Consider the following 24,388-nt stretch of genomic DNA (forward strand, 5'->3'; position numbering starts at 1 on the left):
CTATAATTTTCTATCGATAAAACCACAGCCAATTTACTCACACAGAGACTAGGTATTCCATCTGTGCACTGGGAGCAGGAGTAAATGGCTCTCAGCCCCTCAAAAAATGAGAAACAGGTGCAGGTTCTTAATCCTAAATTGAATGCATCTCTGATGTGCAAGTATTTGCAATTTCAGAAAAGTAAATCCTGCCACCTGCCTTTCAGACATTTTTGGAAATATGTACCTTGAATTTTTTTACCCCATACTTGTCTGGGTGTCTAAAACCCAGAATGAGTATCTTTTAATCATACCAGCATGATCACTTTTTCTATATAATCTACCATATGCCATTAATAAACCTTCTATTAAATGCATAAATTCAAGCATCAGAGATTATTTTGTCTAGTCTTCCCTGTAGTAAGGATTTAACTTGCTGTGAAACATTTTTAGTCAGAGCTGAAAAAAACCAAACCCTCCACTCTTATTTTAAATACTTCATTGAATTACCAAGAAAACATGTAAACTAGTCTAGCTATATTCACAGGCAAAACGTGAAATAAACTGCTTCAGATCTCTACCAGCTTTAATCTCAGTCTCCTAGAAGAACACTACTACAAATTTGATTTCTTAACCTGAAAAGTTACAATATTTAAGACCACTGTTCTTTTTGTTTCACTGATGTGTTTAAACATATGGGCATACATATATATTGATACATACACACATTTACTGATAATACCTGCAGTACAATTACCATGTTCTTTCAAGTTCATTCAAAGCAATGCACTCAACTAATATGAGAAAATAGAACTCACTACTAGTAAATGTCAGAGGATTATCGGTGACAAAGGATTATTCAGAAGATCACCTCTTCAAGACAGTCCTCTTCAAGACAGTTGGACTCATGACAGCTTAGGACAACAGCTTTCATTGCTCAGTGGAGGACCTTTAGTCAAGTTTGGAGAACTAATTTCTTGAGACACTCTAGCTCAGATTGATCAATTTTAATAGAATCCCTCCAACAAATGTTTGTAGATAGATTAGAGCATTTCCCATTGTAACTGCAGAACCAGTTCTTGGGGCACATATGCACAATTTCAACACAAAGTTACTTGAACAGCACCTTCAAAGCTGGTTAGTTTCTTTCCCTTTTCTATTATAGCGGCTAAGCGGTGAAAGTGGTAAAACTCCTACAAGTACACCTAAAACTGAGAAAAGATACAAGCCACAAAGCCCAATGATATAGTATATCATAGAATCATAGAACGGCATAGGCTGGAAGGGACCTAGAGATCATCTAATCCAACCTCCCTGTAATGGGCAGGGACGCCTCTTAACTAGATCAGGGTACTCAAGGCTCCGTCCAACCTGGCCTTGAACACCTCCAGGGAGGGGGCATCCACAACTTCTCTGGGCAATTTATTCCAAAGCCTTACCACCCTCGTACTGAAGAATTTCTTCCTAAGATCTAATCTAAATCTGTTCTCCTTCAACTTAAACTCATTTCCCCGTGTCCTGTCAGTGGGCACTCTTGTAAAAAGTCCCTCCCCAGCCTTCCCGTAGGTTCCCTTCAGGTATTGGAAGGCAGCTATTCGGTCCTCCCAAAGTCTTCTCAAGGCTGAACAATCCCAGCTCCCGCAACCTGTCCTCGTAACAGAGGTGCTCCAGCCCCTGGATCATCTTTGTGGCCCTCCTCTGAACATGCTCCAACAAATCTACGTCTCTCTTATGGTGGGGATATAACATATCAACAGTCTTCTACTGAAGAACAAAATAGAACAAATGCAAGTTCTCCTGAAACATCAAAGTGGTAGGAGGGAAGTGAAAAGGAGGGAAAAATCATGAATACATATTAAAATGCTTTAAGTCCTAAAGAAAAGAAATTGAAGTAACTTTACATCTGCTAAAAATCACCAGAAGAATTGGCGGATTAGAAACCAGAATGCAGCTAGAAAGGTATTCTGAGATTTTGGCAGTTGATGGACTTTGACGGCCTAAGATTTTATAATTCTAAACAAAACTGAAATTCTCTAAAGGAAGTCACCTCAGTGGGACGATAAAACAATAAAGAGACTCAGATATCAAAGGGTGGCCAGGAGAGAATCAAAACTGTTCCATATCTGAAAGTATGCAAGAAAAAATTACTTTGAAAGATGAGAGATGAGTCAGTAGATAGTAACATTGTTTAATCAGTAAACACTGGTATGTATGAGGTCGAAATGACCTGAAGATCAGTATTTAAACTGGATAAAGCATGGCTTGCCATGGTAGCTGCCAAAACCACCATAAACTAAAAAATATCTGAATTACGTGACTTCTGACAGATGTTGGAAGCTTAAAAAAAAAAAAAGAGAAAGCTAGAATCTTAAAAAATTCCATGAATTGACATTACATAGGCCGAGAATGGTTCATGTCTTTGGGTATAGTGGTAAATGGAAAAAAGAGAACCAAGACCAACTATTTAAAACAGATATTTATCTGTACATTGCAAACATGTACAACCTCCTCTGATGAAAAGACTTCCACGAATCTTGCACTGAAGTCCAAACAAACATCTAATAGACATTTATTTTCCTCAATTTTTTAATACAGAATAAAACAAAAAATATACTCTCATGTTATTTAAAAAGCTCTCCCCTTGCTTTAGGTAGGCCATAACCATAACAATTCCTTTTTCTTAAAAACAACTGCTGAATATTTACTCAAAACACTAGGTAAACAAAAAGTTGTATCAGGTTACTCAGTTTTGTTCAAAGCTCTTATGGTCTCTCACATAAGAGTCAAGGCCTCCTTAGTCAAACGTATGATTAAAGTGAGATTTTAAGAACAGGTCCCCCTCAGCCATTTTTTTTCTGTATCTGGACAGGTTTGCATGCATTTCTGCTATGAATTACTACAGCTGGAAAGAGTTCACAAAATGATTGTTCTGAAAATAAATGCCATATAAATGCCCTATATACAACCTGAAGTGTCTGCCAATCAACTTTAAAAAAAAAAAAAATGGATTCAAGATATCATCTGAAATCATCTGGTCATGCTGCTCCTCTAGTTCTACAAAACTTACAAGTTATGTTCTTAATATTCCTTCAGGAACAAGGTTAATCAAAAGTCAACTGCAGGCTCATGATTGTGACACACTCCTTTACAGTAGATGAATGCTTCCTTCTACAACTCTTCTGTTAGTTACTAAATTGAGCTTTAGGAACTATATGTTTCACAGCATGTCAAGACATCTTTCAGTCATATTCAAAATTTATTTAGCAAGAAAATTAGGTGACAGAGAACATTTTGGACAAAGTCATTCAAAATTTCATGCACAAAAATCACGTGACCAATCCAATTTCTGAACGTATTGAAGTCTGATTCATGCTTGTTTTAAAGAAAATTTGACTCTGCAGGTATTTTTTTAAAGCCATTCTCATTTCCTCCTCTGCCAGATGAATATTTATTTCTGAAATGTAAAAAGTTCTCCTGATTTCATCCAAATTATACTTTTTCTAATAAGTGTTATTCAAAACATTGAACTCTAAGCCTCTGTGTATCTTGAACAAATATCAATCACAATTGTCTCACAACTTTCTTTTGGTTGTGGCAAACTGTACCAAAAAATAAGGAAACAAAGAATGTAGAAATCAATTTGTCATTTGAGTTAAAATATCTGTAAGCCCCTGAGGAATTATTTAATGTATTTTTGAAGAGATATACATGGACGCTTGTCCAATAATCCAAAAATAATTTTATTCCTAGCTCATGTTCAGAAAGGAAGCAAAATCAGTAATAACTCATAAGATGGAATAATTCTGTGTCAGAGATTTTTTTTTTTTTTTCCCCAGAAAGGAAAATACACTTCCATGTGTACCAATTAATTTACAGAAATATGATGTTAGGGATTTAGGATATTTCTTTTATAAATATAACTGAACACATACACATACTGTATATGCTATGTATATTTGGAGGGAGGCATAGGGAAAATCCAGAATTTTCCAGTATTAGGAAATATCTTGACCTTTATACTCCTATAGAGAGCTCATCTGTTGCTACTAATGTAAATAGTTATTACTCTTCTCAACACTTCTCACCTCATCAAAAACCTACCTACTCATAGTAAAAAAATAAAAAATTTAAATCAAATAAATGTATTACTCTGAAAACATTTAATGTGTAAAGCTATTAAAATTCTCAGCACTCAAACAGCAATTTCATCAAAAGCAATACGGAAACACTCTTCCTTTTATAGCAGATCTGCCAAGTGCCAAAATAACATTTGTCAGAGGAGAAAATCCCTTTTTATCCCAAACAGGAAACTCATTTTGCCTTTATGACAAACTGAGCATAAATTGCTGTGCTTGTGCATCAGGGACAGCAGTTATAAGTAGACTTGTTGTCTCAGAGCAACTGGTTCTCATACAAACACCAGGAAACTTTTCAAGTAACTAGAAAGTCTTGTATGCCTTGAACTATGCCTTGAACTTTTTTTGTTTATTCCAGTTGGTCACATGAAAGACATTATGTACAAAACAGACTAGCCTATAACCTTATGGCAGGTAGGCTTACTACTGCAAAATACACTGTTTTGCTATGACTCTCAAAACTAAATTCAAGAGACAAGGCAGATCTAGACATGAATAAAAAAAACAGTGGACTAAAATGTTGCCGTAGTTTGACCTCTTAACCAGAATGAGAATTCAGTAGGACAATCTTTGACAAATGCTGCAATCGCTATTCTTGAAAACAACCAAAACTCTTTATAATGTTCTGCCACTCAAACACTCATATTGCTATTTACAATTAAATTTTTAATTACTTTACATTAAACAACATTTCTTTCAATTACTACTTCGTTTTTCCACTGCAAGTATAATACAACTGATTCTCCTTGTCACAAATCTGTGTGTATTTATAGATTTCTGTTTCTCATTATCAGCCTTTTCAAACCAGATGATACTCTTTCAACAACTCTTTGGTCACTTTCTTCAACTTGGTACTCCTGTTTTCCTTATAAGCCTTCTCGAAGTCTAATCTCAAAGTATGTTTTCTAAAACTACATACCATATTTTTGATGAAGCCTTCATCACTGTGAGTATAGCACACTATTTCAGCTGTATTTTACACAGAGAATTTCTATTTAAATAATGCAAAAGCAAAATTGCTCTGACACCACACAAGTAACTCTCTCAATGTGATCTTCTGTAATGCCTAGTCTTTTTCTGCTTTGCTAATGTCTACCTGATTAGTCTCCACACTATTTTTCCATATCGTGTGTGATACTTCCACTTGCCTGTTTAATTTCATTCTTTGATTATTAAATATCGGACTCAGTTTACTAAGGGAGTTTTAAATTTGAATCCTAAACAGAGTGTTTGTTCCCAGTACAAGTTCAAATTTTATAAACTATTTACATTCTATTCTATTAGCATGATTGATACAAATAGAAAACTATTTGTGATTTTATGATCTGAATTAAAGAGTTTCTTGCTTACTTTTGGCCTCATTTTGCACAAAAAATTCCACCCTGCTCAGATATACCGAAGGATATAAGTTGAATAATATATAATATTGATACACAACATTTATCAATCAACATTTAAGTAATAACTAGGCAACCAGCAAGACTGTCTATTAAGTGAGTGAAGGTAGCACTGGTAAAAATGCATTTACAACATAGAAATTAAATTAAAGTGTAGAATTAAAACATGATGCCACGTATGCTTTTTTGCTTTCCAGTTTTAAAGAAAGGGGATTAGACTTACTTCAATATTCCTGTTTGGGTTAGGTTGGGTTTTTTTTTTTTAGTTTAGTCTGCACATTAAGAGAATGAACTATCACAAAAAGCTATACCAAGTTCGGCTTTGAGCACCAAAAGAAACCACAGTGAAAGCATGCTTTAAGCTGCATCATACCTAATTATTTTACAACACCTAGTTTCAATAATTGCTACAGCTTTAATGTACACGTCCGCTGAGACACAGTAGATGCTGAAACCATTGGTGTTCATAACTATACGATCCTAGACATTTAACTACAGAGAAAAGGCCTTTGTGAGGAAAACTTTATGATTAAAATACTGCAGTCTCAGATATTCTGTCAGATGTAAACATGACATGTGGGGCAGTGGGAACACAGGTGGTTTAATAATAATGCAATTTAGGCAAACAGTTCTCTTCTATACAGTCAGAGATAAGAAAGTTCTTCCCAAAAGAAGATTCCAATACCTTCCCAAGGGGTTTTGCATTGACTGGATAAAGTCTAAGAAGATTTTTCAGCTTACCTAACCAGGTAAGATAAACAAAGTCAATATGGTCTGCATCACATCCAGCTAAGCTTCTTGTAAATTTCAGAATCCTAATTTGAGACTATCAATACTGTCACAGATGTAACAAAAAAAATTAAAAATTTATACCTAAGCAGCAACTCTTATACTCCAGTTATTCTGTTTATTATAAAGTGGAATATTAATCTTGCATATATATATAATCAAATATTATAATATATGAACATATACTAAGATTTTAGCCTCTTCTGAAATTGACATCTTTTCCAGTTTATGAAAAAGTCCTGCAGAAGGATAAGCAGGAACGTAATCTAAACTTGAAACTAGAAGTACACAACATAAATTTGTGTTGCTTTCATAAGGTACAAAAACAAAGGTGGAGACAGAATCTACTATCCACAGATCAGCTTTTCATTATAAAATCAAACTGGTGACATCCAGAAATAAAAAAGAGATACTATCAATAAATAAGTAAATTAACAAGAATTCAGTAGAATTTCAACTAACACAAAATTACACTATGATTTTAACAGCATTTGAAGAGGATGTTAAAAGCATAGTTTAGAATTAGAGCTGTAATATTAAAATTACACATTCTTTCTAAAAGCAGTAATAGCTGACAGTTCTAATTAAGATACAAATAAATAAAACCAGTGACACTGTGCTTAAAAAAAATAGTTCCGTTATCTTCAGTTTGACATTTCAGAATTCCAAATCACTCCAGGAATGCCTTTCCTAATGACAAACCCAAAGTCACTTTGGATTCCTTACTAAAGGTGAGAACTCACACATACACATTCCCATCAATTCTCTTTTTACAACTCTACAGATATATATAATATCGATTGCTCATGCAAAAGGCAGAGAATTAGGCACATATTTCATCCCTCTACTCTCACAGGAAACAGGACCTTTGCGTGGCTTTCTCAAGAACAAACCATGGAACACCCTCAAGAAAACAGCATTCACGATAAACACAGACAACAGCACAGCAAGAACTATAAATTCCGAGAACACAAAAAACCAACATCAACCTAAGACAAGACTTTTAAAATGTTATGTACCTACGACATATGCCAGATACACATACTTCCTATGATTTGGATGGATTGTAGTGGCACACATATCCTAATCTGGAGCACATAACTACTCTCCAATTAAGGATAAAAGGATTAAGTCCAAAGGCACTATTTTAAATTTTTCTTTTACCACAAAGTTGGGAGGTGTTCTGAAGTCCAAGATGGGCTTGAAGCCCCCTGACTTTTTCAGGATCAGGAAGTACCTTCACTAAAATCCTTTCCTTGTTCCTCTTGTGGTGCAGGCTTTATAAATCTGCATTTAGAAGGGAAAAAAAATCTGGTTCAGAAGAGCAGAAAGACTTTAAGTATGCCATATCACTTCAGTCTGTGCCTTGAGAGCCTTGGACTAACTACGGTATTGCCTCAAAGCAACTCCAGTAAAAAGCTGAAGGGGCCAGTGCCTGGAAAAAAAAGAAATAATACAGAAATATACTGATATACCGAATATGTATATCTTCTACTTCCAAACTGCTTCAACAAGTACACACATACAATGTAGATTCTTTCAGTTGTATTCAGTTCTTTACTAGCATATTCCTCCATATTGATCACTTTTTGTTTTTTTGAAAAACAAACTCAGGCTTTTTTCCTCCTCTCAAAGTACATTTAGCTAATCTATTCTTTCTGCATTTCATATGATACTTTCATTACAAACAGTATTTTCAGAGGAACCCAGAAATTTCTTGAAACAACTAAGTGTGGGATTTTTCACTTTAATGTTATAATTTTTTTAAAGAACTGAAGCATCAAATGCCTTCACAATCTGATTGCACTGGTACTGCAAGCCCCAACAAAAACTGTTGAAACTCTGTGCATTATTCAAAATTCCTAAATTTGTGCAGTTTTAAGAAACTGCAAAGATTCTACAAACGCTGCAAATTGTATCAAATTATTTACTGGTTTAATTTTGCAACTGCAACTTCAAAAACAGTAAAAAAATATTTAAAACATTGCCATTGGTTTATCAACAATAAGATGGACCAAAAACTGAAAATATTTTGATTTATGAGAATTTTTAAGCACTGAAAAAGTAACGATAAAAAGTCTGAAATGTAACAACTTTTAGAACAACTTGAATTTGGAGGCATGACAGTCAAAACTGAGTTTTGAAAAAAAAAAGTCAGTTCCACAGAAAGCTTTGGAGTGCAATTAATTGCAAATCAAAGCAATGTATAATAACTCAATAAATGAACCACAGTGCAGTTTTAAAGAGCTATCCCTTATATCAAAAAGGACATTAATTCCTTAGCTTCTTTGCTGCTTTGTTTTCAGAACTCTCAGATAAACCTTTAGTGAAATGTCAACTGCCAGTGCAGGGAGTCCGTTCTGAGATAAGCCTGCATGTAGTGTAATTAACACAAGTAGAAAAGTCATACAGTAAAAATTGAAATCTCTGAAAAACTGCTGTGACCTTACAGAAACAGTAGGAATTAAGAGATCAAGGTGCTATGAACTCTTCCATGCCACTCACTTCCTCTCCCATTAGACATTGTTAATGCAGCGTTTGCTGGTTTTCATCATAAAGGTGGCTGCACAGTTAACTTCCATATATAATGCAGAATGAACAAACCCTGCTTTTGGTTTTGTTCATTTTGAGGTCACCACTTTTGCCAGGATGGTTTTTAGCGAAATATTTATTTCAAGTTTGCATTAACTCATGTTTCAGGATTCAGACACCTGAGTTACCTAGTGTCTGCCAAGCGTTTCATTGCCTTGCAACAGCTCTTCCATCATGAAAAATCAAGAGGGAGAATGCTTTTTAAATATCCATTTGATTTAGTCAAAATGTGCTTGAGTTTATTTCAAGCAGAACATGTTCATGGCAGTTACAGGTCACCTGAAATCTAGTAAATTGATCAGGCAGCTGAACACTGAGATTAAGACTCCAAAGTAATTTTTAAAAAAACATTAGGCTGTATTCAGCCTAAGCAGCCAGGGTATTGGAAACTACAAGTGCAGCTCTTCACATATAACTTCAAATTGTTTTCTAATTTTTGAGCTACTTGCACTAGTGTGCTGAGAATGCAAGCGCTTAATTAAGTGTTTTTTCCCAACAGAAAAGTCTTAAGGCTTACTTGAATAACCATTCATCCTGTCCACCTCCCAAAGTTATTGATATGGAGATTTCACTTTAACAAAAACAAAAGAAGGTTGTGCATATTGCTATCACTATTTCATCCAACAAAAAACTAAAACTGGTGGTTTAGTTTTGTTTTCTCATTTTTTTCTCCCCTGAGGAAAAAGTGTGCTTATTAACAACATATAAACTGCCAGAAATATTTTTGGCCTCATTTTAAATGTTACTGTATTATTTCTTGTTTTCTTTAAACATTTTTACCCTCATTGACAATTGACAATATCTTTGTGTCAACTATCTTTTGTTTTAAACTGTTTCAGTACATAACTAGAAATATATATGCCTCAGAACTCATGCAAGGATAAAAAGTAAATAAAATGTATATTATTAAAATGTCAAATGCTGTCAGAGCATCCTCTCCATGTAGCTACGTAGGACAACTGTTTAGATTGATTGCACTGACATGGGCAACACAGGTTAAAAAAAAAACCAAAAAAACCACCAACAAAAACCCCTCCATCACAGTTAAAGCTGCCAAATGAGAATATTAAAACATTACCCCTATCCAGTCACCTTTTAAGCTCAGAAGATACAGTTCCTTTGGTGTGAAGCTTTAATCAATTGCTTCACATCATCAGGACAGCTTCCCATTTTGGCATATCACACCAAAGATTCTTTCTCAGGCAAGTTACCCTTGCTGTCATCTTCCAATCAAATACAGTAATGTACTCAATGCTCTGCCAATAATTTTTGATCTTTGTACATTATTCTTCATCACACATTAAACTTAACATGGCTTTAATTTCTACATTATAGTGCTGTGCTGAGAAAGCAGTAGGTACACTTGCCAAGTGGACTTTTGAAAAGGTTTTGAAAACTTGCAAAATCTTAGAAGTAAATCAGAATTTTCTTTCTCAAAAAAAATCACAAATTTTGGATCTAACAGGATGAACATAAAACTTAAGCCAAAACACTGTTAATTACAACCTGACGTCAAAACCTGCTCATAGACACTGACGTAAGGATAATAGCCCAGATGATTTTGTACCCTCTATTTGGAAAAATGAAACTTACTTTTATAAGGTGGATGTCAGTAAACTGCTTGTTACTTTGACAGATCTTTAAAGAAATCACTGATTATAGTGTAATCTCCTACGCTATATAACTAGACTGATAAGAAGGATATCATACCATTCCTCTGCGATTAGCTGACAAAAGCAGTTTGTGGGCAAATTATCATTGGTTTAACACTAAAAATAACCCTGAAGTAATGAGTTCTTAAAATCTTTCAATATCATAGTATCTTCAGTTCAGATGCCTGTAGAGTACAATGAAGCTCAGCACTGAAACTCCCCAGCCAGGTACACAGGTACATGAAGGTTCAGAAGTGAAGGAGGGGGGGGGGGGGGAAAGCATGATTGATACTGTTAGGTTTCTAACTCAGGTCTCACTCTATGTTGTGCCAAACAATACTACTACAAAATCCAAGTTGATACAGGCAGCCAAATCAGCTATCTGGACATGTATCACATTCCCCTACAATCCTGTCTCCAGGAAACACTGTAGATAGAAATAGCTAGGAAATCTTGCCACTCACACTGTCTACACACCCTTCATCAACAGTTGACAGCTTAAACTGCACAGCAAGAGGTTCAAACTCACATCCCTCTCCCAAGTCCAGTGAGTGCAAGCCTTTTGCCATTTGGGAAGTATGACCTCTGGCAGACTATTTCCCATGGAGCAATGTTTACATCAAAGGACAAGGCTCTCACAGAAGTACGATGCAGTATCTAATTTATCAGCACGCTTGTGGGCTTTGTCTCCAAGATGCTCTGTAATAATTGTTAATTTCAGAACAAGACAAAAGTAGTTCCCTATCTAGTTTGATATTATCTTATGAAAGCTTTGTTTTTCAGCTGGAAGTAACGATTTTTAAAAAAGCACACAACTTTATTTATCAGTTAAAAGGGGTTTAGTGTAAGTGAATAAATACACCACAACTTCGGTACTCAAAAGCCTGATCATAAGACCACTTAGCTATTCTAAGGTGACAGAGTCACAGTAAGAATTAAAATACTCTACAAACCTATTTCACTGAAATTAACACATTATTTTTTAGTAAAACTACAGATTCATAAAAAGATGGCAACAGAGCACTACAGAGAAGAGATATATAAGGGGGGGAAAATGATGCCAAATATACTAAAAGTGCTACCTACTTAGAAGCAGTTTCAAAGATATTTCTCAATTACACAACAATCTGGAGCTACTTCATACTAGAATAATGACCACTGAAAGGCAAGATTTGTTTCCTCTTCTTTTTTTCCTGTGTATTCAAGTTGTACTAGCTCTTCTGTATCATCTGTTCGATCAGTTTTCACTACAGACTACAACTTTCACAAGCAGTGAAGAGAACACTTAACTAAAAAACATCAAAAAGGAAGGCTGGATGAGAGAGGCAAAAGTATGCTATCAACTACTTTCCTGTTGAAAAGTAGGTTAGATTTGAAATTGACAGTATCAATTCAGTAAAATAAGAAAAAAAACAAGAAAATCAATGAGTAATTAATTAGATTAAAAAAACATTATCTTATGAGCTTCCCATCAGTAGTGTTCCTCTAAATTTATAGGTGATATGAACCAAATATTTATGACAATAATCAATTTACAATACAGCTATTTTTAAAAATCTTGACATGGAAATGCAAAACTACAAAAAGTTAAATATTCAGTTAATTTAAGAAAAGTAACATCTTGCTAGTTACATTGACTTAATTTCTATCCCACATATTAGTATATTAGAACACATTAACAGACAGAAATCCAGAGATTTCATGCTACAGACACGAACAATAAAGACTGTTATGAATACAGGATAACCAAATAATAAAGTTTTGATGAGAATCAGTATTTTAAATCTGCTGATGCCTCAAAATTCGAAATGAAAAACCAGTCTGCCTTAGAAGCTTCAAACTCTGAAGTTTAAGCTGAATAACCCTTAACGATATATCTATCAAGTTGAGTTTAAGATTCTACTGATATTAGGGTTTCACATCTTTACTGGTTACCTAGAAAACTCAGATGCACGGTCATAATATTCACATACTAGATTCAAGCAAAAGTTACTGTCTCAGCTTACATACCACTTTTCACAATAACAATGTTAGTGAAGATTCAGACTACAACCAGAGATAAACGTTAGAAGCCTAGAAAGACTAAGCTCATTTTTATAAAAGAAAATAATTCAACATACAGAAAAGGAAAAATGAAGTAGTGTGCACCTAAGCATTGCTTTCAAAGTGTTTCCAAACACAAAGTCATTACAGAAACAGGGTTTCAGGCAGCAATATCAACATTCCCTTGTAATTTTTCTCCTCCTTTTCCTCCTCATGTTTTTTTCCTCTTTATTCTATCTCACATAATTCTGATTACACAGTCTTTGGAACATGAACCCCATCTTCTAGGACTGTATGGTATCTTCACAATACCAGACAAGTTAAAATTAGCAATTATCTACCAATGCTATCTTCTAAGTAAGTTAAGACAAGTTTAGAGAAGAGCAGCAAAAGGTTTCTAGGATAATATTACTTTTAAAATAAAAAAGCTTGATATGTATATCTACGTAATGTTCAACTAAGAAGAAAGAAAAATAAAAGCAAATGACTGAAATGCATAAATACCAAAAAGGGAAACACTTACTTAGCATACTAGGCAGAAAGATAAGTGGAACAATGGATGCAAACAAAAGGCATATCAGGGGATGGAAGGGGCATGGGGGAAATTTCAACAGCTAACCTAGGCAAGGAAAGCAAAAGCATTAAAGCTAACCTCAAATGGCTAAGAAAGTCTGCATTACAACTTGCCTCCAGCCAAGTGCTTATATACAATACATACAATCCTCTTCCAGTGAATATATCTGAAGGGATGTTTTGAAAGAGTTAGAAAGATTTTATTTAAATTAATGGCTAGACACCTGAGATTTGACCATTTTGGACAAGTTTAAGATATTATATTAGCACTTATCTAGCATTCCAATAAGAGAATAAAACTCCTATTTAAAAAAATAGTATGTATGTCTACATGACTGCTCCAGAGACAAACTTATATTAAAACTACATATACACAGACATTATATACATTTAACTTTAGAGGACTGAAGACATCTTCCCCCAAAAGCACCCAAGGACCAAACTTTGCTCATTTTTTCAAAGGATCTGATTAGAATTTTTTAACAGTAACAGTCTGCCAAATAGCCTGATACCTTCATGAACTTGGCAAATAAGTTTTATTAGCTTGCCACTTGCTAGACCTACAGAAATTAAATACTAACATCACCAAAAATAGCTACTTTTAACATGAATCTTAAATCTTCTGTTCTGTAAGCAAAAACTTTGTATTACCTGATTTAAACACATAGCAGCTCTCATATCCATACATCTTATTAGCCTTATTTGGATTAGTTGAGTTTAATGAAAGTTTAAGTTATTTCAGGCTGTATATTGAATGTTCAAGGGGACAGCAGTATGTCAATTTCAACTGAATACTCTAGAACTACATATAAATAAAGAAATACGCCATCTTAATACAATGGAAAGTTGGAATTAAGAGAAAACAGTGTCCTCGTTTATCTTCTACTTGAATTTTAAAGACAATCCAGCATTTACATATTATGATTTCTAGGCGTTACAAAATCTAAGATTTTGCTCCCAGTGGTAATTGAGCCAGCTGTATTTATGTGTAATTACAGTTTTCCACTGTTGCTCTCAAGTATAATTTATTAGGGATTACAATGCTGTAAAAGCACACAGTAAACAGACTACTAGCTGCAGCTGAATTAGTGGTATGTGAGAAACTTCTGTAGCTTTAAAGAGTTGTGTCCTATTTCAACTGGACATAATAGTATTAGCATAATATGCCAGGTTACCTTTTTACCTTTTTTATTTTTAAGAAATTTTACCTTTGTCTTGAGTGAAAGATAAAATTAAAATCATGAAATGGCATAAAAACCCATTAGGTAATGAAAACACACACATTGCTAAAAGAATCTGAGACAATAAGTAATACGTAAATTATTAACCTTGGTTGCGACGTCAGCTTTATAACTGTCTTGTGTGGCAAAGAATCTTGGGAAGACTGAACATCATCCTACAAGAGAACATCTTTGAATTTGCTTTTGAATACATTTAGACATATAACATATGGGTTTTGTCTACAATATGAACTTTATGAAGTACAAAACCACACTAGCCATACCATAAACAGAAGCCTATTTTAGCACATTACACAGGACGATGAACCACAAAAGTTTATAAACTAAGTACTTCACACTGACAAAAGAAAAAGTCTCACTTTGACCGACTCATTGAGAAAGCTTTGTTTTCATTAAATGTGTCTTATTAGATACCATTATCAAATTGTCACCCCTATGTTTTCATTTTTGCATACATCAGAATTGCCAACTTCCTTCAAATTTTGCAAATACTTACCATATATTTTTTCTAAATTTCTGTTCCTATAAGTTTACTCTCTGAAACCCTACAGTCCCAGGGCTCACTTCCAACGAGAAACATTAGTGACAAGTCATTGCTGTCGCTCTTGGCATTAGTCTTTAAGTAAGACAACAGACAAACTGTTGATCTACTCTTACATTACTACTGGTTCATATAATGGTGACAACTATAGACTTTACAACTGAAGTGCAAAGCTCCCAGTTCCTCAGAATACTCCAAAACATTCTCAACATCGCGTTTTTCAAATACAACTATTGCAAATTACATGAAAATTTTCTTTCTGAACTCAAAGAGGTAGCATTACTTTTATAGGTTGGGTATCACCCTATGGGTTGGATCATTCAGGGATCTCCAAGTTTCTTCTGTCTTTCAGTGTATTGTCTTCCAAGAGATCTAGTTTTTGTTTCTTTACTAATTTAGAGTCTGTACAACCTACACACGATGCATAAAGTATTTAGTTACCAGCTGAGAAGACCAGGACACTTTTGTGTATAACTAACAATTAAGAATAGCAGAAATACACTGCAAACAGCATCATTTTGGAATCCTTCCACCATGTCTCATTCCAATTTCCTTCTTTCTGCCTTCAGGAAGGGCAATTTTCCTTTGGTTGTACCTACTATCTACTGGAATGCTGTTACAGTCTCTAGTTCTGTTCCTTTGATCATGTGTTACTCTTCTTCTTCAGCCCTCAAAGACAACAGCTGTTTTCACTCTTAACGTCTTCATCATTTGCCTTTCTCAGTTCTCTCAGCAGTCATTCTGAATGCCCATCTCTGAGCAATTCTTGATGTTAGCTTCCATGAGCCAACAAAATACCATGATGGTATTTTGAAACTAGTGCCTTTGAACTTTCTACTTGCTCAAGGTTTGCAAAAGGTTTTTTGTAAATATCCTGAATTATCCCGTTAGCATTCCACATTAAAAACCTTTTGCTGTGGTAACCAAAGTACTGTGGGAATATAAGGTTTACGATATGCTGCAATCACTGTATATCATACAGATAAATCATAACCTACTTCTGTAATAATATTTTTTTCCTGTTTTATATAAATATAATAAGTTTCTTGAAATAAGGACTTTCTCTCTTCTTCACTTTGTCTTTCACAGTCGTAATAGTGCATTTGACTTAGTATGCTCCTAGGCAATACACAGTTTAAACAGCAATTAGTACTTCCACAATGCAGTGGTATTCATCTCGACTCAAACAGAAACAATGAAAGCGTAGTAAAATGTAACATCACAACATCATCCAATACAATTCAGAGTAGAACTGAAAACTTCATTCCATGAATGACTTCAAAATATTCTTACTCTATGAAGGTGTCCATTCATTTTGTTAGCCTTTCCAACCAGGAGAAAAATGATGTATTTGTGGCACACGCTCACATAGCATGCACCCACAGGCACATATACACAGCACACACATACATATTTGGACCAAAGTAATAAAAATTATAAAGAACTATTTTAACCATTGCTTTTTTTTCTTTTTAAATATATGTGACTGGAAGAGTAATTCAAGGTATGACACATCTGGCACATCTAAGCCAGAAGAAAACATGCCATGTTAGTTATGTTAGAAGTGTGAGGTATTCTATGATATAAATCTAAAACAAAGACTGTCTTAATCCTGCTACGTTTATGTGCAAAGAAATTACAGCATCTTGTGTCCTTTCTATTCCAGCTGTATGGGCTTAGGTAGACTTCCTAAGACTATCTAGCTACCACAGCAGAGAGCTTTTGTTCAGAAAGTGAAGAAACTAAGAAATTATAAAGGCAACAATATTATATTAGCAAGTGTGTTTCTTCAAGGTCCTCTTCACTGTAAAATGAATCTCAAAATTACATGTGTGGTTGCTGACTTTATCACCCGTAGAGTCCTGTTTTGAAAAATTTCAACTAAGGAGAAAAGCATAAGGTCTTGTCTAGACCTGGTCATGCAAACTCAGCTTAGGCTTATGTTCAGGATGGAAATTTTCCTCTTCCTACATTTGTTAAGTAATAAGCAAAGTCAAATTACAGGACTGCATATCGTTATATAATCACTTATCATATGCATGTCAGTGAAGTCACTAACAAATTAATGCCCACAAGAAAATCAGAACACCTGGTTTTACCATGGGATTGACAATGTGGAACAAAATAAGCCCATTTACTTTCAATGTGGGGCTTCTTTCAGCATTAGCTGCTGAAGTTTTCACTTCTTACTTTCCAACATCTCCAGTTAATATGAACAGTGACAAGTAGCAGATTTTTGAGCCAGTATTAGTAGCAAATTTCATTCTGACTTTTCCCAGGTTACTCAAACTGTATTGAAAAGACATAGTTCCCATTTTATTTTTGGAGAAAAATCAAGAAAGACAGCTTACCATCTTCAGGAACGGAGTTGATGTGTCATAATTATAAGCACCTTTATCCTTTAAGATAAGAATATGAGCAGAGTCAGTTATCACTTTCTTCAAGTTCATTATTGAATGAAAAAGCCTGTTAAAAATTTTGAAGTCTTAGTTAGTTTTCAGGCATTTTTATTCAATGTGATAACATCAAAATTCAAAAATATTAACCCAAAAGTGTGAGTTACAGAAAAATAAACATCATCTTTAGTATCAATAAAGCATGAAATTAAGAACAGCTAGTTGCAATGGGTGCCCAAATTGTGAAGTACAGAAATACTCTGAATTTCATTATATTCCTACCTTGCATACTGAAAATGAGGTACATCTCCACCCCACTGTTATGCTCCACTTATACCCTCTAAATACCAAGTACATTTTCAAAACGCTAATCTTAGGAAAGTTTATGATTTGTATGTTTGATTTCCAGTATCTATAGGGAAGACAAGCCTGAAACGCTGGTCACAAAGTCAAGATTGCCTTCAAGGAGGATTAGAAAAACAATCAGAAACACAAAAATTGATTACATTATTATCATTATTTCCATTGCTTCACCCAACATAAGGTTTCCAAATTCTTAAATACAGAGAGCTGTGTAACTTTATTTGTAAAGTGAAAAAAGCCTTTATTTTACTTTTTCAAAATCAAGTGTCTTGGACATGTTTATACCTTGATTATACCTAAACTTGAATAGATAAAGAATTTTAAAAATTATGGAATTTAAAAATACTTGTCATGAACGCAGTAGTTCAAACTGAGAAATAGCATTTTATAAAATAGAGCATTTAATACAACAACTTATTTAATGGACATGCTGTTTAATGGACATGCTCTATCATTGACCGTCTACCAGCATCTACCTCAATCAAATTTACTAGTGCTTAACATTCCAATATGTAACAATTTTCTGAACGAATGCATAATTAAAGCATATATATGTATATATATCTGTGTATGTAGATATCTCATACACTATTCAACAAAATTCCTTAAAAGTAATTTGTCAATACTGAGAAACCAATTGCTCACCAGATAAAACAGCAATAAACAACAACAGATAAATGAAGTAGAATATTGGCAACATGAAAAAGATTTCTCACATTGAAGAAAGGTAGGTTACAGAGGGTGTGGGATTTTCCAAGGAATATATGCTTAAAATAGCATGTTTCTTGATCATTGCTTAGCATAGGCAGATATAAAATGTTCCCTATACAACAGTTACTGCAGAAAATAACAGCCCTGTTATTGAAGAACTCTCGGTATCATGTCTAGCTTCTTTTGAAACCTCAGAAATTTTTTTTGGACATCAAATTCTTACTTCAGAGGATTAAGAAATATTTCATAAATGAAAAGCATGGATAATCATATCCACCTGTCTTTTAGAGCACCATCTACACTTTCAGCACTATGTTGCTAGTTATAGCGAATCTATATCTTTGAAATAAATACTTCTTTAAAAAAAAAAAAACACAAAGGGAAATTAAGATTTAAGTTCATATATTTCTAATAAATTACCTGGTGCCATAATCCACAACTACCCAATCTTTAGATGTTCCTGTAATAGCATCATGATGCTGAAAGAGTCCAAGGTTCCTCCTAGCTTCTGTCAGCAACTTATAGTTATCCGCTGAAGGAAATACACTCGTCTTCTCAGATTTACCAGACTGTACCAAAGCCAAGGAGTAGAGGATTTCAGCTGCCCTGGAATTGCAGAGAATTAAATTAATTTATACTAAAATTAAATTAAAGGTTTAAAAAGCAAAAAACAACACACATTTCACCTAAAGAATAAACTGATCTTTTTACATCTCCCCTCATCCTATTTCCTCAAGTTCTTTAAACCTTAATCTTGTACTTTTTAGCCTGTTTCTAGCTTCAAACATTTAAAAGTCACCGCTGCACTTCATCATCAACCAGTTTTATACCTTGTAAGATTCTTGCAAGGCTTCAGTGATGGAAAATAGAGCTTTGAAGTAAAAATACGACAGTACAAAACTAACACACCATTTTCACAAATATATGAGGTATACAGATTTGATCCTAAAATCATACAGTAAGGACAGACTGCCTTACAGGAGACATACATTTCACTTCACAGGAAACAATTTCAATTTCAAAGAGCAAGTTAATATATAAAATTATCTTAAAGAAATATATTATTCCATAGGCTCTATACAATATCTATTTTGCCACTTGCACTTTAAGCAAATGAAATTCTCCTAAAGAATTAGGCGGTTCATGCACCTGTTCACTACACATTCACCTGAATGGTGAGAACACTGGATTCAAAAATCCTTAGACTGAAAAGAATGCAGAGCCCTTCTCTCCTACTTCTTATGCAAAAGCCTAGCACTAAAACATCTTCATTAGATTCTCACTTTCTTTATGATCATCTAAATTTATTTCATATAAAAAACCTTATAATTGCCTGTCATTATGAATATCTGACTAACAAAGATTCCTGTAGAAATTCTGGGAAACCATCTGTTAACGTTTTTTCCCATCTCCTTTTCCTAAAATGCTACAGTTCCATTTTTGTAAATCTGAAATGTGTCAGACTCCTTTTCAAACTTTATTTGAGCTTGAGGTTTCTCAAGTGTTTGAAAAAAGCAATAAGATACAGGTTAGTGTTATAAAAAGCAAAGAAAGCAAAATAACATATGCACTTGAAACTAATGTAAACCTAACTTCTAAACAGGGAAATAAAATAAAAAAATAATGAAAAGAAAAATATGTTAACTTTTACGTTTACCCAAGCTGTCGCTAATTGCATGCGTTCAAATTTACAGTAGGCACAACAATAAGTTTTAAAATCATTCTCAACTTGGGTCTTCAGAATGTGCATTGATATTAACTGTTAACATGAAAAACATCTTTGGATTCAGTTTGGTCTCTTTGTCTTTATGCATCACATAGGTGACAGTTATGCAAAAACTGCAAGTAGCATGTGTCGAACTAAACTGAAATGTACACTGTACATATAATAGCTCAATTCATTTTCATAATGTCAGAATTTGAAGAACAGGATGAGCTTTTGCTCTTACAGACAAGATAAGTGCTCAGAAGCTACACAAAAAATCAAAGTGTTAAAAGTTATAATTCCTTTTTTGTATTACTAGTGCACTTAAGCTTCATGAATCTGATTTTATTGTTGCTCAGTGCAAATTCCTACATGTATGCATTCCTCCTACTTTGTTCTATTACAGTTTAACTTGAAAGGAAAACAAGTATATTATAGTTAAAAAGATATCAGATACACACTCATTTAGTGGATAAACCCTGTCTGAAAGTCCACAACACACCTCAATTTATTTTTTTTTTTAAATAGGGAAGACCATTATTTATAAATAAGGTAACCACCTTCAAACGAACAGAAATAACATTAAAATGAAGCTGTACAGTAAATAAATTTTCAACTCATACATATTCCAGAACATCACTTTAAAGCCATTTTGTCTATAAGGAACACTTGTAACTCTTTTGCCTTTTAGAGAAATAACTGATTCTATTTTATAGATCCATTCAGTACACCAGTCTCTTTAGATGCAGAATTTTCCTTTCAAGGTTCAATATTATTCTAAACATTAGAAGGGTTCAATGGTCAAAGATGAAAGACACTCACAAATGAAACCACAAAAAACATTATATTAGAGAACAATTCAACATCTAAATAAGCATTTACGTGCCTCCAGTATCTTTCCATAAAAGCTGTATAAAGCTTTGGTTTTCTTATCTTTATTTTGAACTAGTGTAGATTACTTAAAGTAGTTACCATGTGTTATCCACTTTGTTGTAATTTGTCACTGTATCCTCTACCTGATAGGACACTGCAAATAGACCAAAATTTGCTTTATTGATTGCTCAAAACCTACACTACGTTTACCTTTGGTCCACTTTATATCTAACCTAAATAAATAACAAATAATTCTTCCAAGAGTTTCTAAACTCTCAAGATGTCGTCTCTTCTATCCATCTGTACAGTCAGAATTATCACTGTGGCTCTTGTCCTGATTTTGAATTACTTCAACAATCATTTTTACAGACTTACCATAATTTTCCCTGATTACATCTGTAAAGAATGAAATCACAGAATGCATTCTTAACTTGCCCCAATTATGCTGCTGTTCTTTGCTCCATTATTACGTTATAAAAACCTCTGGTCACTGATGTCATCACTGTTCAAACTACTTCAATTCATCCATCTCTCATTTAAGATTAAAGAAATCAGTTATATCTCAAATCAGCAATGATGTCAATCTCCATTGTAAAATCCTTAAACTTTCATGCACTTTCTTTAATGCACAAACCCAAAACATACAAATACATTTTCTTCTTACATGTGATTCACAGAGGATAATGAAGGATGAAAAACTTTCCAGGCACATTTTTAGAAACATGCTCTGTTTTAATTCATAAGATTGAAGGTTTAGTTCTCTTCCAGAGATTATTTACCTCTAAGTCTAGCACCTTTTTCAGAAGTTAAAAGTAACTGAAATTCTTACATGAAGGAATCTTAACAGTGTAAAGCTGTAAATACTACAAATAAACTTGAAAGCAATTCATATGAAGTTTTCTGCAATGTAAGTAATAAAAACCAGAAAAATGACAATGTAAACAACTTAAAACTTTTGAGAAAATAGGCTATAGGAAAGCTAAAATTAAATCTCTGGCACACTTTAACAAACAGGAATTTAGGCAAAAGAATGAAAAACAATTAAGTAAGGAAATCAATTTATGACAACATCATCTATCCTGTTTCCTATACATCTTGCCTTTTCCAACAGCAGTATTAAACAAAGCTGTTATCAAAGATTCTTAGGATAAATAAGCTAATGAGAACAGAGCTAATTAGTATTTATCATGTATGATACAGTAAGTAAAAAATAAAACGCTTCTAAGAAAATCATGTTCCTAGTGATGCTTGATACTCTATTGGTAAACTATTTCTGAAGAGTTGTCAAACTTTCTAATTACTGTCTAGCCTTACAAATGCTCTCTTTGTAATCTTCTAATATTCTTGGTTTTGTACATAAGTCAAGCATAACGCTTGTAACATTCCAAAGTTCTGATTAAAACACTGCAGAATTCACTCCTCTGATAACTTCTCCTTACTACATTATTTTTACATTCTTCTCCCAAAGGGATCCTAGCCTTGCTTTTTGTCATTCTTTCTCACTTTGGTTTTATTTTTCTTCTCCGGCCTGAGAGTCTTTGGCTTTTCTCCTCCCTGCTTTCCCATTCGTGAAACTTTTCTCCTTGCTGGTCAGTGTAATGCCTTCGAAGTTATGTTACGCTTCCTCTTCCCTAACACCTTTTTATTCTTAGGCCCTTGATCTCACTTGTCCTTAAACATTTCTTAAGTCTTTCTATCACTTCCGTTTCTTCTTCACTAATTTTATTGATTTCCTCAGGTCTCTTAATCTGTATCCTTAGAGTGCAGAGAAAAGGCTAGGAAAAGCCCCTTTCATTACAAGAAAAACATACTACACATCACAGAGTAGCTGTGTCCCAATTTTGTGCAGCCTCCACTTCACCAGAATAAAGATTTGATTCCTTGGGTGAAAAACAAACTCTGCTAGATACAGAGGTTTCTCTTCTGAAAGGCACTTGTATCTGCCTCCAAAGTGCTATCTTCCTTGCTCCCAAAACACTACATTCCACACCTCTCCTGCTCTCTCCACTACTGCAGCAGCCATTACAACACATACACAAAAAAATTAAGAAATCCTTCAGGAAGGATTTCTCAGCATTACAGAAGTTCTTCTCTAGCACCAAAAGGTCTCTATATAGCATACAGAAGCACTACAACAGGTGTATTTTAAAGGGTCCTTCCAGAAGACAAAAAATGTCCTTTGACTAAGGATCCTTGGAAGAATAATCTTTTGAAATAGATGAGATGTCCAGGATTAACGTCATATGCATCTGTCCCAGATTTGTTTCTGGAGCCTTAAAATACAGTTAAATCCTTTTACAATGTGTCTTATCTACAGCTGCTAGAAGAATCACTTAAATACTCCATTACCAAAACTCAGCAATATTTTTTTCTTTAAAGAAGATGCAAACACTTTTCAGCAGAAGAGTACCTTACAATATGAGATCACTGCATGGCACACAATATTCCTGACTGCTTCCCAACTGCCTCCAAAACTGTTGTAAAATTCGCACCCCTGTATTTTTCTCTAAAAGAGTTCGCAGTGTAGCCATAATGACAGTTTGATCTGACAACTATCCTAATCCCATACAGAAATAAAAAGCATACTACCTGCTATTTTTCATGGAATCAGGTCTTCTGATAACTTGAATGGTATTTTAGAACAACTTATTTGTTTGGATGGCAAAAATATGTTTGTATTTCTGTGAATTTACTAAACCAACAGATACATCAACTAATCCTTGTAACAAGAACTATATTTGGCTGCCATTTAGGCTATCCTTATCATAAGTAAACTTAAACTCTCTATTTCAAAAATCACTTTTCCATCTGTCCAACAGATTTAAAGTACTTATACATTCAACTCTCCCATGTGCCAACACACGTGTTACGAATCGATTGGATGTCAGTATTTACCGTAAGTAGGATTCCAGGACTCTATCCAGTCGTTTATAGAAGGGTCGTGACGTAAAGTATCCGCTCCAGTAATGATGATCTCTGTCTGCATAGGTGAAGAAGTCTCCACTTAAAACAGGGAAAAATGAATTGCTGCTTTTTTCACCCAAATTGCTTTCTTTGCGCAGGGCTTCAAAGTAATCTGATAAGGTTCCAAACTGGGCCTGAACGAAAATTAAAATTACTGTAACATAGTTCCATTTTCTTTATTTAGACATGTGAAGAGAACGAATATGTTTGCTTTCATACACATTTCAGAAATATGCCAGTATTCCAGTAGAATTACAGCAGAAATCCTACCCTAAAGAGCTTTAAAATTTCCCTGTACTTTTCAGACAATGCTTCCAAAAGCACTTCAACTTCATTCCAACTCAGTGCAAGACAAACATGGACCTGTTGGAGTAGGTCCAGAGGAGGGCCACAAAAATAATCACAGGGATGGAACACCTCTCCTATGAGGAAA

General features: G+C 34.2%; 1 protein-coding gene across 4 annotated transcripts in view; it reads right to left on the reverse strand.

The window, feature by feature from the left end:
• The window catches only part of MAN2A1 (mannosidase alpha class 2A member 1), a 120,564-nt gene that overhangs the window by 46,328 nt on the left and 49,848 nt on the right, over positions 1-24,388 (reverse strand). For all 4 annotated transcript variants that reach the window (XM_086628758.1, XM_086628759.1, XM_086628760.1 and 1 more), the window contains 4 exons: positions 23,887-24,089; positions 18,834-19,019; positions 17,295-17,409; positions 14,490-14,557 (listed from right to left, as the gene is read on the reverse strand). In XM_086628758.1, coding sequence (XP_086484884.1) covers positions 14,490-14,557; positions 17,295-17,409; positions 18,834-19,019; positions 23,887-24,089 — 572 coding nt within the window. The remainder of the gene's footprint in view (positions 1-14,489; positions 14,558-17,294; positions 17,410-18,833; positions 19,020-23,886; positions 24,090-24,388) is intronic.

Source organism: Tauraco erythrolophus, chromosome Z, assembly GCF_009769465.1.
Source record: "Tauraco erythrolophus isolate bTauEry1 chromosome Z, bTauEry1.pri, whole genome shotgun sequence".
In the NCBI taxonomy this organism is placed as follows: Eukaryota; Metazoa; Chordata; class Aves; order Musophagiformes; family Musophagidae; genus Tauraco; species Tauraco erythrolophus.